This window comes from Xiphophorus maculatus, chromosome 23 (genome assembly GCF_002775205.1).
Source record: "Xiphophorus maculatus strain JP 163 A chromosome 23, X_maculatus-5.0-male, whole genome shotgun sequence".
Lineage (NCBI taxonomy): Eukaryota > Metazoa > Chordata > Actinopteri > Cyprinodontiformes > Poeciliidae > Xiphophorus > Xiphophorus maculatus.
In genome coordinates, this window is record NC_036465.1 from 8,054,091 (window position 1) to 8,069,106 (window position 15,016).

At 37.9% G+C, this 15,016-nt stretch overlaps 1 protein-coding gene across 1 annotated transcript in view; it reads left to right on the top strand.

Moving 5' to 3' along the window:
* Positions 1–15,015, top strand: part of LOC102225351 (ensconsin) — a 35,599-nt gene extending 20,584 nt beyond the window's left edge. Inside the window, 11 exon segments of the mRNA XM_014468949.2 lie at positions 705–830; positions 3,428–3,567; positions 5,810–5,940; positions 6,015–6,235; positions 9,100–9,226; positions 9,344–9,629; positions 10,733–10,786; positions 10,881–10,950; positions 11,045–11,189; positions 12,521–12,813; positions 12,901–15,015. Coding sequence (XP_014324435.2) covers positions 705–830; positions 3,428–3,567; positions 5,810–5,940; positions 6,015–6,235; positions 9,100–9,226; positions 9,344–9,629; positions 10,733–10,786; positions 10,881–10,950; positions 11,045–11,189; positions 12,521–12,813; positions 12,901–12,908 — 1,601 coding nt within the window. The 3' untranslated portion in view covers positions 12,909–15,015.
* Position 15,016: the final 1 nt, after the last annotated feature.

Here is a 15,016-nt window from a genome sequence, read left to right on the forward strand (position 1 = left end):
ATGACCTTACCCATGTCTAGGAACAAACTAAAAAATGAGATTTGAACCTGAATTACCGACCATCATTTATTGATCGGTCATCAGCAGATGTCCTGTCAGAAAGGGTTTCCTGTTAAGAAGCTAGTTTTTAAAACACTTTCCTTCCACATGAGCTTTTTTTTTTTACCTCACAACAGGCAAACCTCAATTTTATGTTTCATTTAGCCCCCCTACTTTGCACCATTTTCTTCATTTGGGTGTTTTATATTTGCCACATCTTCATTATCTGCGGTGGAGATGTGCAGCAGAAGTTAAATAACTCTTGCATGATCACATTCATTCACTCTATCACTTTGTCTTTGGACTGTTTCTCTTCTCACACAACCGTATTCTTCTTCGTTCTTTAGGATCAATTAATGGTTATTTTTTTTCATCAGCATTCCTCCTTCTTCTTCAAGGAACCATTGATTCAGCCTTACTGTCTAATTGACCTTCTGTTTTTACTCACGTTCAGTTTCAGATCATTTTTCTCTGTGCTCATTCATGGTTTGGACAGTGACACCTGAGCGACAGTCCATGTATGATTACAGAGACATAACCTTTGGTTCAGTGTGATTCTCTCCTGTTAAATCACCTGGTGACTTTTCTTTTTGCCTTCATCCTCCCCAACTCTCATCCACCCATTCCTTCCTCTGCTGTTTTTCGGTGATTTTTCGGCCGTGTAGCCCGCAAGCCACCGGCCAGTACAGTGGATGAAGGGGTCCTTAGTCGCCTGCTCACTCCCACCCAGGCCTCACTAGCTAGGAGCAAGAGCGCCGCCGTCCTGTCCGCTGAAGGATCAGATGCTACAGGTAACCTCCGCTTAGGAGACCCTGACTCAGAAGAAGGATGGCTAGATCAGCACCCCTCTCCTGCCTATTAGAGAAGCTTAGTGTTTAAAAAGTACATGTAGTGTCTCTTAGTAGTACTTCTATAGGATCCTTCTGAACTCTTAAATGCTTTTAATACCCTTTGGCTTTGACATTGGTGGTAGAATTTGAGAAAAGAAAACACATCGATAAAATCTCTTTTAGCAATTTGCAATGTTTACACACCAATTATTTTCAGTACATTACACTCAGTGAGCGAAAGTATGATGTAAATATTGACATGAACAGTGTTCCAGCTCACATGCCTGTTCGGTTCTGACACAATTGGGTGTTTGTTGAGCAGCAGCCTTGGCCACAAACATTTCTTTCCATCTGACGAGCCTCATGCTCCATGAGATTTACCCTAAGCTGATTACCTATTGGTTCTTGTTACGTCTGAAAAGGTCTGCCGTGTTTTTATGCACGTGTTACGGTAGTGAGGCGACACTTCAGGTGATTTCATTGATATTTGGACAAATTATGCTGTTCTAAAGTTATATCCAGTGTATTGTGTCACTGTGGCTGATGGGAATATAATACGGATATCTCTCTCTACGCTTTATAAATTCTGAAACAAGCACTCACTTTAAAGTTGCGTGGACCTTTTATGTTGTGTTTATTGACTGGCCATTACCAGGCCATTAACAGCTATAGATCCTCTGGAGCCCAGTAGAGCCGTCGTCCTCGGCAGGAGGGAGAGCTCGTGACAGGGTGTGTTACACAGTCACCACTGCTGCTCAGTGCACAGTCACAATGAATTACTGAGCACGTTTGGAACGATATTGTGACAGGAAGAGTTCTCTAGGTCTCTCCAGGGATTATGACGGCTAATCCCCCCAATCTGACACAGCAAGCTGGTGGAGAAAGCTATTTTCTCCTCCCAGCTGTAGGCATGATTACTATAGTTCCTGACAGCCACTTCCATTCACAAGTAGGCATGAACTAATTACTAGTTTAGAGGTTTCTAAAAGTTTGTTTCAGAACCACAAGTGTTTTCCATAATAACCTTCCTACAGTTTAAAGGGCCCAATTATGTAAAATTCACATTTAGTATGTTTTAAACTTCCACTTGGGTCTCAACTACTTCTAAAAGCAGCAGAAGCGTTTAGAAAAAAACTAACTCCCAGCCATGCTTTTGGCAATAAGTTAATGTATTTTGGTGTCTAGAAAATGAGCCGTTTCCAAAACCTTCCAAATGTAACACCACAAATCAGCAGGCACTGCCCGTTACCTAGCAATCCAAGCTGAGTTCCAGCACATTTGGTCAGCTGGTTTTACAGCTGTATGCGCAAGTACCTTTATTAGCAACATGTCTGTAAAACGGCTAACAGCAGGTTTGCTACCCTAGCAAAGAGCCCATCTATTTAGATACTTAATATAGTTAATATTAGTGGACATTTATTCTATATTTTATTAATGTATTTCTTAAAATCCAACATATGGATATAGGAGACAAAACTTTAAAAGGTAGGTGGTACTTGAGCAGCACTAGGAGTAATTGAAAACCTTTGGAGTGAGATGCACCAGTCAGTTGTCAGACATCTCAATTGGCCAATTTTTCCCTGAATGGCTTAAATCAGATTTTTCAAACATTGAAAAAACTTTTTTTTTCCCAAATTCATTAAATGCATCAAAGCTAAGACTTTCCAGAGTCTTCTGTATATAAACAGTTCAACCAACAGCATGTACTTTGTAACTATTTAATTTTCTGTAGGACTCAAAGATGCCACAAGCAAGCCTTTTTCCGTTATAAGAAAATGTGCTTAAAATAGTAATAAAAAATTGGTTAATATCTCCCAGAAAAAGCCTCATTGTTGCATCCATACTTATAATAATGTTTTCTTTTAAAATATCTATGTAAATACTATGATTTAAACAGTGGTATTAACATTCATTGTTAACATGTGAAAATCATGTGCGGGCTCATGCCTTTTCCTAAGTTTGTGGTTTAACTTGGGAAAATGGTCAAAATCCCAATTTTAGATATATTTTTAATTCTCAGATAAAATAAAGGCAAATCAGTCATTCTGGCCTTTTAGGGCGAACTATTGTGATTACAAGACAAAGTACAAACTTAGACGTGTTTGTCTAGTGTTTTTTACAGACAGTGTGTTTTCAGTGTTGTCTGTTGTTGTTAGGTTTTGTGTTCTTTGTGTTATGATGTGCTTCCTGTTTAGATATTTGCGTTGTGTGCCGAAGCTTTGGTGGACGCAGTGTGTGTTTGGGACTTTTCTCAGATTGTTCCTCCTCGCTCATCGTATCTCCCAAAATGTAGAAATCAACCTAGAGCCTGCTTAAGTGCTACATCTAACAAATTGCTCTTTGTGTGCTTTTGTCCCCTCACAAACCACTCTTCCCACATTTCTCTCCAACCATCATCTGCCTCTCCCCAAATCTCCCTCTCATCTCCCATCAACTCTCTTCACTCTGCCCCCTTTTTTTTTTTGTTTTTTTGCTGCTTTGCTGCCCAACTCGGTCGCTTCTCACTCCTCCCATTGGTTGTGCTCCCCTGGCCCTGCGATGACTGTGTCCTTTACCAGAGTGTCACCTGTGTCCTCGTTCAGCCTCCCCCAGCCCCATGAACCCGGCGCGCGGCCCCTTGCGCAGCCGCAGCATCGACCGACAGAAGAGCGGCATGACTGCGTCAAAATCAGCCAGCGAAGCCCTCGATACATCCCTGGTGAGACATCTCTTCATTCTGCAGTAAAAACTGCAGCTTATTACATCTTATTTATTGAATTAAGCTGCATCTGTGTCAGTAGGTTAGTTAGGATTACTTGGTTGTCGGGTCTAATCTGAACTGTATATGTGTCAAATTACTGAGTGACTCATTGAGGAGGACGTCTGAATAACCATCAGAATTTATTTAGAGACTGAATGCTATTGGAAATGTTAGCAAAATGTTAATATCTTTACATCTTTATTTATTTTATTTATTTACCAGCAACAGCTAGGCCTGGCACAATAAATTAATTAATTGCATGTTAGATTAGAAGGAACTCAATAATTTTTATTTGCATGATTTCTCATTTTTCCACTTTCTACTAAAACTGAATGGCAAAAGTCTTCAGTTTGGTGCTTTTGTCTCAACACACCTTTTCTTTTAAGGACAGTTTTGTTTACAGAGGCTTCATAATTAATTATTTTGTTTTGTTTATTTATTTTGGATATTTAAAATGTTCTCCAGTTCCTATACTAAATGTTCATTAGAAGTTAAAGTTTATTCATCTTTAAGAAAGTGTTACCATTTTGAAGAATTACTTCAAAATGTAAACATTATTATTGTTTATCACAATAACTTCTGGGATAATTTATTGTGGCAGGCTTTTACATCTTCTGGTGGAGTTAACATTTTAAACAATTTTTACTAGTTAACAAATTTGATAGTTTTATTATTTTACATTTTAAAATAACAATACAAAATTCAAGCAGTAACAGTAAAATGGCTTTAAACTGGTTGAAAAATGGCATGACATGGTCTGATTTATATGCACATATTTACATTTGCCTGTCAAAGTATTATGCTAACCGTAGGAAAATGTTGCTCCTCCTGTGCTTTGAACATGCCTGGTCACCTGTTTGTTGCATTTGTTTATCCTCCAGAGGAATAGTTTCCTACTCCTGCACACAAAGTCTACCTCTCTGCTCTAACTTGGTGCCTGGCTCTGCAGCGTAATCTGCGGTTGTGAAGGACTTCATTGTTGTTGTATGAAACAAAAGGATCCACAGTGGCCGATTATGCCCGGGTCAAGCCATGCAAAGTAGACTAACCCCACCCTGGTCACAGAGACCAATTTAGGAAGCAGTTGACTTTTTTTTTTCTTGCTTCATTGTTTTCTGTCCTCCTGCTCCACTCTTATCAATAAGATCAGAGCTAAATTAAAGTATGACAGCACTGAACCTCTTCTTTGTGTGATTTGAAAGGATAGTCAGGTCTTTGAAAAATTGCTGCCTACAATTTGGACTGACACAATAAACAATAGATCAATTAATCACATAATAAATTAAAACAAACTCAGTAATTTCTATCAGCTTAATTTTTTTGTTTTTCTCTCTTTGTACCTAAAGCTGAATGACAAAAGTCTTTCATTTTATTTGTTTCTTTGTTTATTTGTACAGACTCAAAATTAGGAAATTTTGCTGAAAAATATACACTTTGCATTTAAGATAAAAAAAAACCGATTCTGCAAAAATCTTTCATTTCAGGTGACGGCTTTTTTTATTTTTATATCAGAGCAGACAGAGCTGAGCTTTTCACATGTTAGTATTTTTTGCTTGCATACGATCACTAAAGGAATGCTATGTTATTGCATTGTAAAAAGGGAATTGAATTGTTTTATTTTTGTGTTGTATCTCTAATAATATTGTATAAAATGGCTTAAATGTAAAAAAAAAAAATTATCCCATCAATTATCAGAACAATTGACTTTAAAATGAACTTGTTGCATGTGCACCTAAATACCAAAAACACTAACCCAGTGGTGAGGGCTTTAGGAGAAAATCTGCTTTAATTTGTTTCAAATCTAAGGGCTCAAAAGGAACCGATTCCCTGGGTTAGAAACCACACAGGCTTCTAGGATGTCGTTTCATTAACTTTTAATGTCCAAGTGCTTTATTTAGAGCTGTAAACATGATAACAGACTGGCAGCAAGGGCATCCATGTGACTCCAGAGGAGACAAAGACACTGTACACTTCAAGCCATTGGCTCCAAATGATTAACCGCATCCATGTTCTTATGAGAACCTGCTTTAGCTCTTCACATGAAACCAAACTACTGCAGTCTCTAGAATTCATATTCAGATCAACACAGACTTTTTGAAATTTCAGATAAGACAAGGCATTTGTTGTTTAGTTGTTTTAAATGAAGGTTTCTGCAGATATTTCCTTTTAACTTATTTAGATTTGTCCTTTTTTCCTACAGAAAGACAAACAATTAGCATCACCCAGTAGGCAACGTCCCGCCTCACCGTCAACCTCCATGGGACGCCATCGCTCACCGTCTCCAGCGCCTAGCCCAACTCCAAAGAGAACCCCGTCCCCATCAGCGTCCAAGTAAGACTTTACACACGCCCACTCACTTCTTTTGATTTGATTTTAAATAAAAATTTTACCTTTTTCTCTTACAGGCAAAGTCCCAAGACGCGCCCACCGTCACCGTCTGCGATGAAGCAGCGCCCCCCGTCTCCTCAGCCCCCATCAGCCAAACCCCCGCCCATCCAGAAACCGTCTCTCACTCCAACTGGGCCGCCAACACTGCGAAAGAGAGACTCCAAGTCCAAGGACCTGGGTCCTGTTCAGCCTGTGGCTCCACAGGCCACTGAGGCCAGCAAGACCAAAGACAAAGACGGTGAGCTGCGAAACATGCAGTTTGCTCTATTTATGTAGCACCAGATTAGGACTGCAACTAAAGATTATTTTAGTATTCCATTATTCTGCCAAATAAAAAAAATCACCATATTCTAAGATTTTTTTGTTTAACCGCTTAATACAATATCACAAAAACATTAAAAGATGTAAATAAACAATTAAATTCCCTTTTAAAAACATTTTATTGCCTAAAATGCTGTAACATAGCATTCCTTTAGTCTGTTCTTTATTATTTGTAGCAAAGGATCCATCTGCAGCTAAAAACACAGTTCTGGTCAAAATGAACAGACCACTGCACTGAATTCCTGGGTTTCCACCAAATATTGATTCCTGAACTCTTCCTGAGTTGAAATAAGTTGTTTCTAAATGAATATAAACTCATTTTATTTGCATTATTTGAGGTGTGAAAGCACTGCATCTTTTTTTATTTTGACCTTTTCTCATTTTCTGCAAATAAATACTAAATTCTTTGCTTTGAATCTCTGAGACATGTTGCCAGTATTTCATAGAATAAAAGAACAATGTTCATTTTACTCAAACATTTACCTATAAAGAGTAAAATCAGAAAGACGGATCATTTTAAGTGATCTCTTAATTTTTTCCAGAGCTGTACTTCTAACATCAACATGTCAAAAGTTCAGGCCTTTCCGTTTCACTCAACATCAGTACAGTGTAGGGCTGATGTGGTGATTATGTTTTGGATTAACTGATTAGTTATTGGATAGCAAGAAGGTGTTTAACAGGAGATTTAATTTAGCAAAACTTTAACCAGGTGAAACAAAAGCTTTGAGGAGTTCTGGTCGGAACATATTTACAGATAAAGAAGGTTTTTTTTAATCTCACATGGAAAATGTATATAATTTTGTACAGTTATGGTTTAATCGTTGCTCTGAATATGTTGTTGTTTCAACAAGTGGCATATTTTAGTCAGTTAACTATTAATCAATTAGTTGATTATTTCAATAATCAATTCATCAGGATTAGTCATTTCTGAAGTTCACAATAAATGTAATCTCAAGGGTCCAGTTCATACCTGGTATATAATCCAATATATTCAACTCCAACCAGTTCAGATTATTTTAGTACAATCCCACCACAAAGTCCAATCAAGATTCAATTATAACTCAAATTGTAACACTTTCAAAAGCAGCTAATAAACAGTTTTCCAAGTAAGCCCAGCAGATTGCTATTATTGTTAATTATAATAATATTTAGGCCAAAACAGTGTAAGTTATAATGCAACATGACTTCATTAGTCAGGTTTTGTATTTGCACAAACTGATTAATACTGGAGCAGCTAGGATGTTTTACTCTGGTGCATCCAGAAATGCTGACAATGTCGTCTTCCCATCTTAAGAGGGGAAATTTCACAGCAGCTCCTTGTTATGTTATGTTTACTTTCAGACTTTTGTTCTCTAGTTTGATGCTGTGGCAGGATTGTTCTAATCGTTTTCTTTTGAATGACCAAATTTCCTTTAATCTTTGCAAGTAAAATATCTTGCTAATTCTCTACTCAGTTCAGTTTACACCAAATTAATGGTCTGTAAACAGTAGCACAACAAAATGCACGGTACTTCTCTGCATTTATTAAATTGAGCAAAGTTTTAACAGAATATGAAATCTTTCTAAATTTCTAAACAATCCTAAAAATCTTGTGTTTGTTACACATTGACGTGGCAGCAGCTTTTCCCAGCATTAAATCCCTTCTGAGCAGGAGACTCGTTATGTTCCAGCTGGAGTTGCATCCCGTTTCTGTTCTGCTTGGTGTTGCTACTGCCACCCTCTGGACAGAATGGTGTACTGCAGGATGAACTAGCAGATTAAAATAATTTGGTGCTAGTACTTGAACACACAGTTTTTTATGTGTAAAAAATTATATTTTTGTATGCGGCAGTTTATAAAAGGAAAAATCACTTTATATATGTGTGAATAGTGCCACTTTAAATCAATCGTCAGTCAACTTAGCCACTCTATATTATAATTGCTAAGAAATTATCTGCCTTGCAAAAGTATTCATACCCCCTGACAGGTCAACATTAAAACTGCAAGTTGCAATTATTGTACTGAGATTTTAGCTCTGATCAGCGAAAAGTTTTGAATATTTAAGTGGAAAGGAAAACCATAAACGCATTTTCTACAAATTAAAATTGAGAGCAGTGCATTTGTTTTCCTTTCTAGAAAGCCTCCATCCAATCTCAGTAAGAGTGGATGCGCTCCGCATCTGTGAACATAAGTTTTAAAGTCCTGCGCGAAATTTTGAACTGGATTTGGTCTGATCTTTGACTAGGCCATTCTAAGCTGAATGTGTGTAATCTAAACCATAGTAGGCAGGTCTGCTGCACCTTGTAGCATTTATTTCAAGGGTTGTTCTGCATTTAGTTCCATCTCCAGTGAAGCTGAGCTGATGAAAACAATCCCTACAGCACAATGCTGCCAACATTGAATTTTAGCATTCAGTTAAAAAGGTCCATTTAAGTCTTATCTGACTTCTGATCAGCAACATGCTTTTAGTTCAGTGTCACAGATGATAAACAGGAGAGAGTTTTTTATTGATTGACTGAGTTTCCTCCATGATGTACGCTGCGTAAAGCTGGAAATCTCTGCACCAAGTAGTCAGGGTTGTGAATTATAATCTGTCTAAATGATCTTCGGATTTGTCTATCATTTTAAAAAACAGAAAAAAAAAAAGGTCTAATACAGTATCAGGCCATCTTTAGCTATCAGTGAGACTCTTCTCTGTGTCCAGTAAAAAACTGATATTTCTTTTGTAAAAAAGTTGTAAAAGAAACAACTTTTCTTGTTGTTGTAAGTGATTATAAACTTGCTGACATTTCTTCTCGTCAGACTCAAAGACGACCGGCACAAATTCGGCTGCTGAGGCGGCTAAGATCCTGGCAGAAAACCGAAGGCTGATGAGGGAGCAGAAGGAGCGAGAGGAGCAGCTGAGGATACAGATGGAGGAAGAGGAGAGGTGAGATTACTGCTGCACTGAGGCGCAGAAGTTATACATCACTACAGATTAATCTAAACAGATTAATCTGTAATCTGTTTTTAGTTCTCAACTAAAAACTTCTGTTTGCTCCTCTAGGCTGAGAAAAGAGGAAGAGGAACGTTTAGCCGAAGAGGCTCGACTGAAACGCCTGGAGGAGGAGAAGAGGTTGGCCGAAGAGAGGAAAGTGAAAGAAGAAGAAGAAGCCCGTCTAGCAGAGGAAGACAGAAAAAGACTGGAAGAAGAAGAAGCGCTGAGGCAGGCCGAGCTCCAGAAGGAACGAGAGGAGGCCGAGGCCAAAGCCCTGGAGGAGGCCGAGAGAGTCCGCCAGGAACGAGACCGGATCATGCAGCAGAACCAGCAGGAGCGAATGGAGAGGAAGAAGGTAGGATGGAGGAAGAATGGAAGCAGATTACTTTGTTTTTTTACCTGAATCTGTTGTTGGTCTGGAAAATTGCAGAATTTGAAAGAGTGGAAAATGATTGTGTTTCTAGACTTTTCTTTCATTTGTTTGTCCTACTTTTTATTTATTCTGTATGTTCATCCTAGTTTTTCATTCATTTGTATTAGCCTCTTTCTTTTCTCTTTCAGCCCTTCTTTGTTTCTTTTTCTTTCTTTCTCCTTCTAGTTTTCTTTCTGATCCTCTTTCTTTATTTCTTTCTGTTTTTCTTTTGCTTGTTTCTTGTGTTTGTTCATCCTAGTCTTTATTTTTTCATCCTAGGTTTTTGTTTATCTACTAGTCTCTTTCTTTTTTTCATTCCATTTTTCTTTCAGTCCCTCTTTCTCTGTTTCTTTTTCTTTCTTTCTTGCCTTATTTTGTATGTTTGTCTTAATCTTTTTTTTGTCCTAGTTTTTTGTTTGTTTGTACTAGTCTCTTTCTTTCTCATTCCTGTTTTTCTTTCTGGTCCTTTCTTCATTTTTTTGGTTTCGTTTCTTTTTGTTCGTCTGTTTCTTTTCTCTCTTTTCATCTATCTTTCCTTCTATTCTTTTCTTGCTTTGTTTTCACTCTTTCCTTTCTTTTTTCCTTGCTTGTTTTTTCTTCTTCCTTTCTTTCTATCTCTAAATCTTCCGTTTTTGTTTCATCTGTTCTTTCTTTCTTTCTTTCTTTCTTTCTGTCCTTACATTCGTCCTTATTTGTCTTTTATTTCTTTTTGTCCTTCTTTTTCATCTTGTTCCTGTCTTTCCTCGTCCTTCGTCTCTTTCTTTTTTTCTCTCATTTCTCTATTTCCTCACATTGCTCCTTCTTTAGGTCTTCCTCTCTTTGCTTCATTTATTTTTCTTGTACTTTTTTATTCCTTTCTGTCTTTTTCTCCATCCATCCTCTCATTTAATCATCTTCAGTACTTTAGTGTTTTATATTTCAAAATATATTTTAAAAAAAGAATAAATACTGAGTACTCTGGAAAAGTCAGAAATTTTCCACCTTTGTCTATTGAAAACATTGGTGGAGAAAAAATGTTTTTTTTAGTCATTTTCTTTTATTTTCAGAGAATTGAAGAAATAATGAAGAGAACTAGAAAAGGGGACCAAACCGACTTAAAGGTGAACTTTCAATCAGTTAACACTCTGACTTTCTTAACATGTTTGATCAGCTGCTGATCAGTGTTGAATGATGTCTTGATTATTTCTGATTCAGAGAGATGATGATAAATATTCACAGGAGAATGGAGATGAAGGCATGGATGAGATGAAAGGTGAAACCAAAGGCAAGTGTGCCTCAATTTTCACAACTCAAAATATTTTTATATTTAAATATGAGTGAAAGTGAGTTGTGTATGGAACCATTCATTCCTCAAACAGACGACATTTCTGTGGACGATGACCAGGACGTTTTGTCCGCTGGAGATGTTGGGGTTAAACAAGATGGCGGCCTGAACGGAAATCCAGAGACCGAAGACAAGGAGAACACCAACGGCACGACCGCTGACGACACGCAGGCAGGAAGGTGGGAAGATGAAATGATTTCTCCTCGTTTTAGTTTTTACAGATTAATGCATAAAACAGGAAATATTCACTTTGATCCTCTGACCCCTCGACATCAAATTCAGCCGTGGTTTGTAACGGCATATAAATTAATACGTATTTTATACAGTTATGGCTTTCAACTTTTTAAAAATCTATATTCTCCAATAAGCGATTAATTGATTACTAAATTAGTTGACAATTCTTTTAATAATCGATTCATCACATTTCATCCGATTCTCTCAGCCCAATTCTTGCTGATGAAAATTTATAAAAATCCTAGAATTTGTTTTAAGTTTCATCCATATGATTGATAGATTCACAGTCCATCAGTCTGTGAATCTGTTCTTGTGGGTTTTCCAGACATCCGCAGAAATTTCAACAAGTTTATGTATCAAGTTTATGTGTTATCAGCCTGGCGGGCCACCAGGCTTTACTTGCCCTTCCACCAGGCTCAGCATTGCTTTTTATTATTAACAGTGATAACAAAGACAGGTTAAAAAGTCTTTTTGGTGAAACTGTTGGAAGAGCAAATGGCAACACAGCACATTCAGTATGTGAACACAAGGTGAAACAGAGGCCAGGTGTCTTTTTTTAATTCACCAGGAATCTGTTACCACTTCCTGTTTTTAATGGTCTACACAAGGTGACAAGGCAGAAAATTTTAGTTGCATGCTTTTTTTTTATGTTTGCTTTTTATAAGCCTTTACATCTGGTGTTTAGGTATTAATGTCTTAGAATAACTCATAATTACACTGAACACCAAATAATTTTGGTCTAGTTTCTAGTACACATATTTTAGGACAGTTGAAATAAGACAAAACTAATTTACAAGTAACAAGAGCTTGTTTTAAGTCAATAATTCTGTTATATTGATGAAAACGTTCTTGTTCCACTGGCAGATTATTTCACTTGTAAAATGGGAAAAAACATAAAAATGTTGTTATAAGTGATATAATAAATATTACGGAATTACTGACTTAAAATAAGCTCCTACATCTTGCTGAGGAGTTACTTGTAAATGAGATTTATCTTATTTCAAGTCTACTAGGATATTTTCTTTAGAAACTAGACCAAGAATACTTGGTCTAGTTAAAATATGTACCTGCTTATATTTTCAGATTTCTTGATAACTTTAAAAAAGTTTTAACTCAAAAACATGCTGGGCTGCTGGACGGCTGACCTAGCACCGGGTTTAGCAGGTTTTCTGGGGAAAACCGTGTTAAATACGAGTCAGAAGTGAACTTAGAGCTGGATAGTTTGGAAAGGTTTGCAGGAGTCTCGGCTGCCATTAATGGCTTTCTCCGACTCCAGTCCGGTTCCTACGAGCCGCCTCGTCGAGGGCTCAGAGTTCCTGAACGAGGAGGACTCCACCAAAGACGGCATGGTGTCCAGCCTCAACGGGAAGTCCAACCAGTGGAGCTTCGAGGAGCTCATCGACACCAGCATCCACTCCAAGACTCGGCCTCTCATCGAGTCCGAGGACTGCAACCAGGTTTTAATCCACTGTGACGGGAGCTCAGATGGAACCAGGGTGGCCTTTGAGGAGAAGGGAACTCCCATCAGCACCCTGCACTCCTCCAATCAGCCCATAGAAGCCATGTCAGGTGAGGCTTCACGTCTCTGCTTTACAAACGCTGAGTCGGCGCAATCTCCCCGCAGGCTGAAACTCTTCTCTCGTTTCATCCCTGCAGAAATTTGATGCTGCAGTCGTCGCAGAGAAGCCACTTTGTGTTGCACTCCAAACTTCCCTGAAAGAATCTTCTAGTCGTTCCAAACAGTTCCCACCTCTTCCTGCGGGAGGCGCACAAGACGAAACGGAAAGACCACCCCAAGTGCTGCAGTTGCTCCCCACGCAAAGAGGAAACGGATTGAATTAAATTAAAATATTATAAAACGCCACGCTTTCAGGGAAATGTTTCATGTTCCTCGTCTTTCCTCTTCCGTTTAGTATCAATTCAATTTTGTGTCAAAAACTTTTGTATTTTCTTTTTGTTAGGGGTGCGTTCTTATAATTTATTAAATTGTTATTGCTTTATTATTGTAATTATTATGTTCAGTCTTGTTTTCTCTCTTGTATGAGAATATTCCATGACACGTGAAAGTCAGGCCATGTGAATTATATGATAAATATCTAAAGAAATGTTAATAATCATTGTTATTCCTGTCTGGGTTCGGGTGGAAAGCTTCGTTCTGCATGTGGTTCGTCTAAATTTACTTGACCGGCTGCTTTTTGCAGCACCCAGCTACGTGTATGGCCTTACCTTTTATTTTTATTTCCCAACTTTGGATTCTTTTCTCTCTAAGTGCTAAAATGCATAATTATTATGAAGCTCATGCACACACAGTTCAGCGACGGGACTCCTTCACAAACACAGGATAGATCTGGTTTTGTTTTGTCCTTTTTCTCACACTGTCTTGTTTTCTCTTTTCTAGCCACTAGGGGGCGTCACAACCACAAAGGTGAAATATTTTGAGTCTGCTTATGTGCGTAGAACCAATGTTTACTAACATCACTGTAATGGACCTGATTTTAGTCTCATATCTTTATCTTTGCATCCAGCTACAACAAAACTTGTTAAAGGGATAGTTTGGATTTTTTTTGACGTTATGTGACTGCATCTGTAATCTTTTTTTATGTGGACTGATAAAAACTAAGCATAAAAAATCCAAGGTATCTCTTCTTCAGTTTCTGTTCCTCAGTTTCACCGTCTCACACCAGCTGCTATATCTGGTAAAACGCATTTCAGCTCCTTTGGTAGTTTAGAAAATGGTGGATTGTTTATATTTAAGTGTTATTATGTTTTGTATATAATCAGTATTAGGCGAGTAAAGCCATGTTTAGGAAGGAGGCGGCTCAGGTTGTGGTTTATTGGGGTCTTCTTATTGGTTACTGTTACAGCTTGAGTGGTGCGCTGTGATTGGTTTAGCTCAGTTTGGCTCGTTTATGTTAGAAAATCCTCCAACAAAAGCAACTTTATGATTTCCTTAAATCTGATGTGCAGTTTTAATGTTGGTCTCGGTTTCAGGTCCGTCTAAAACATCTTTGGGCCATTTTGGCAACTTGTTTGACCTCTGACCTGAGTTGTTTTATATACAGATGTGGCACATCAGCTCAGGTTTCTGCTCTCACTATACTACAGAGGAGCATTTTCACCAAACTAAATAATGTGAGTCAGACTTGATTTTTCTGTGTTTTCCTTCCGTTTTTCATGAAATGCATAAAAATGTTAATATTCCCTTTGCTTGAATAATTTCATTCTAGGTTTAAATTATTTGAGCTTTGATTAATAAGCTCAGTGAATGTTACAGAACCGTCCTGCATTACTTACTCACCAAATCTCTAAGAGCCGCTCGCTTCCAACTTTCATTTCATGACGTCTTTGGGAAAACGCTCCACCCTATCAGATGACTTGTTACTGGGACGCTGCGATGTTTTGATATTTCTTCATGTTTTACTCCACCCACTTCCCCATCAAATATAGACCCTGTTTATAGTGGCAGGTGTTTGTTTTTTCAGGTTCTGCTGCATTTCTAAATACTAAACTTAAAGCTCTCGGTCTTCACTATAATGTTTGATAGAATAGAAAGGTGCCTTAGTTTGAGATGTACTGTTTTTATCTCACAGTTGACGGTGTCTTTACCTCGGCCTCGACAATCAGTCCACCCATTCAGGGCGACTCTGAATATAAATATTTCTCTGGAGGATTTGCTATCAAGCCCTGGTTTGCAAATAAAATCTGTACTGTAAATATAAAGAGAACAGATGTGATACAGACTATTAAAACAATAAAGTCTAAATGAAAATAT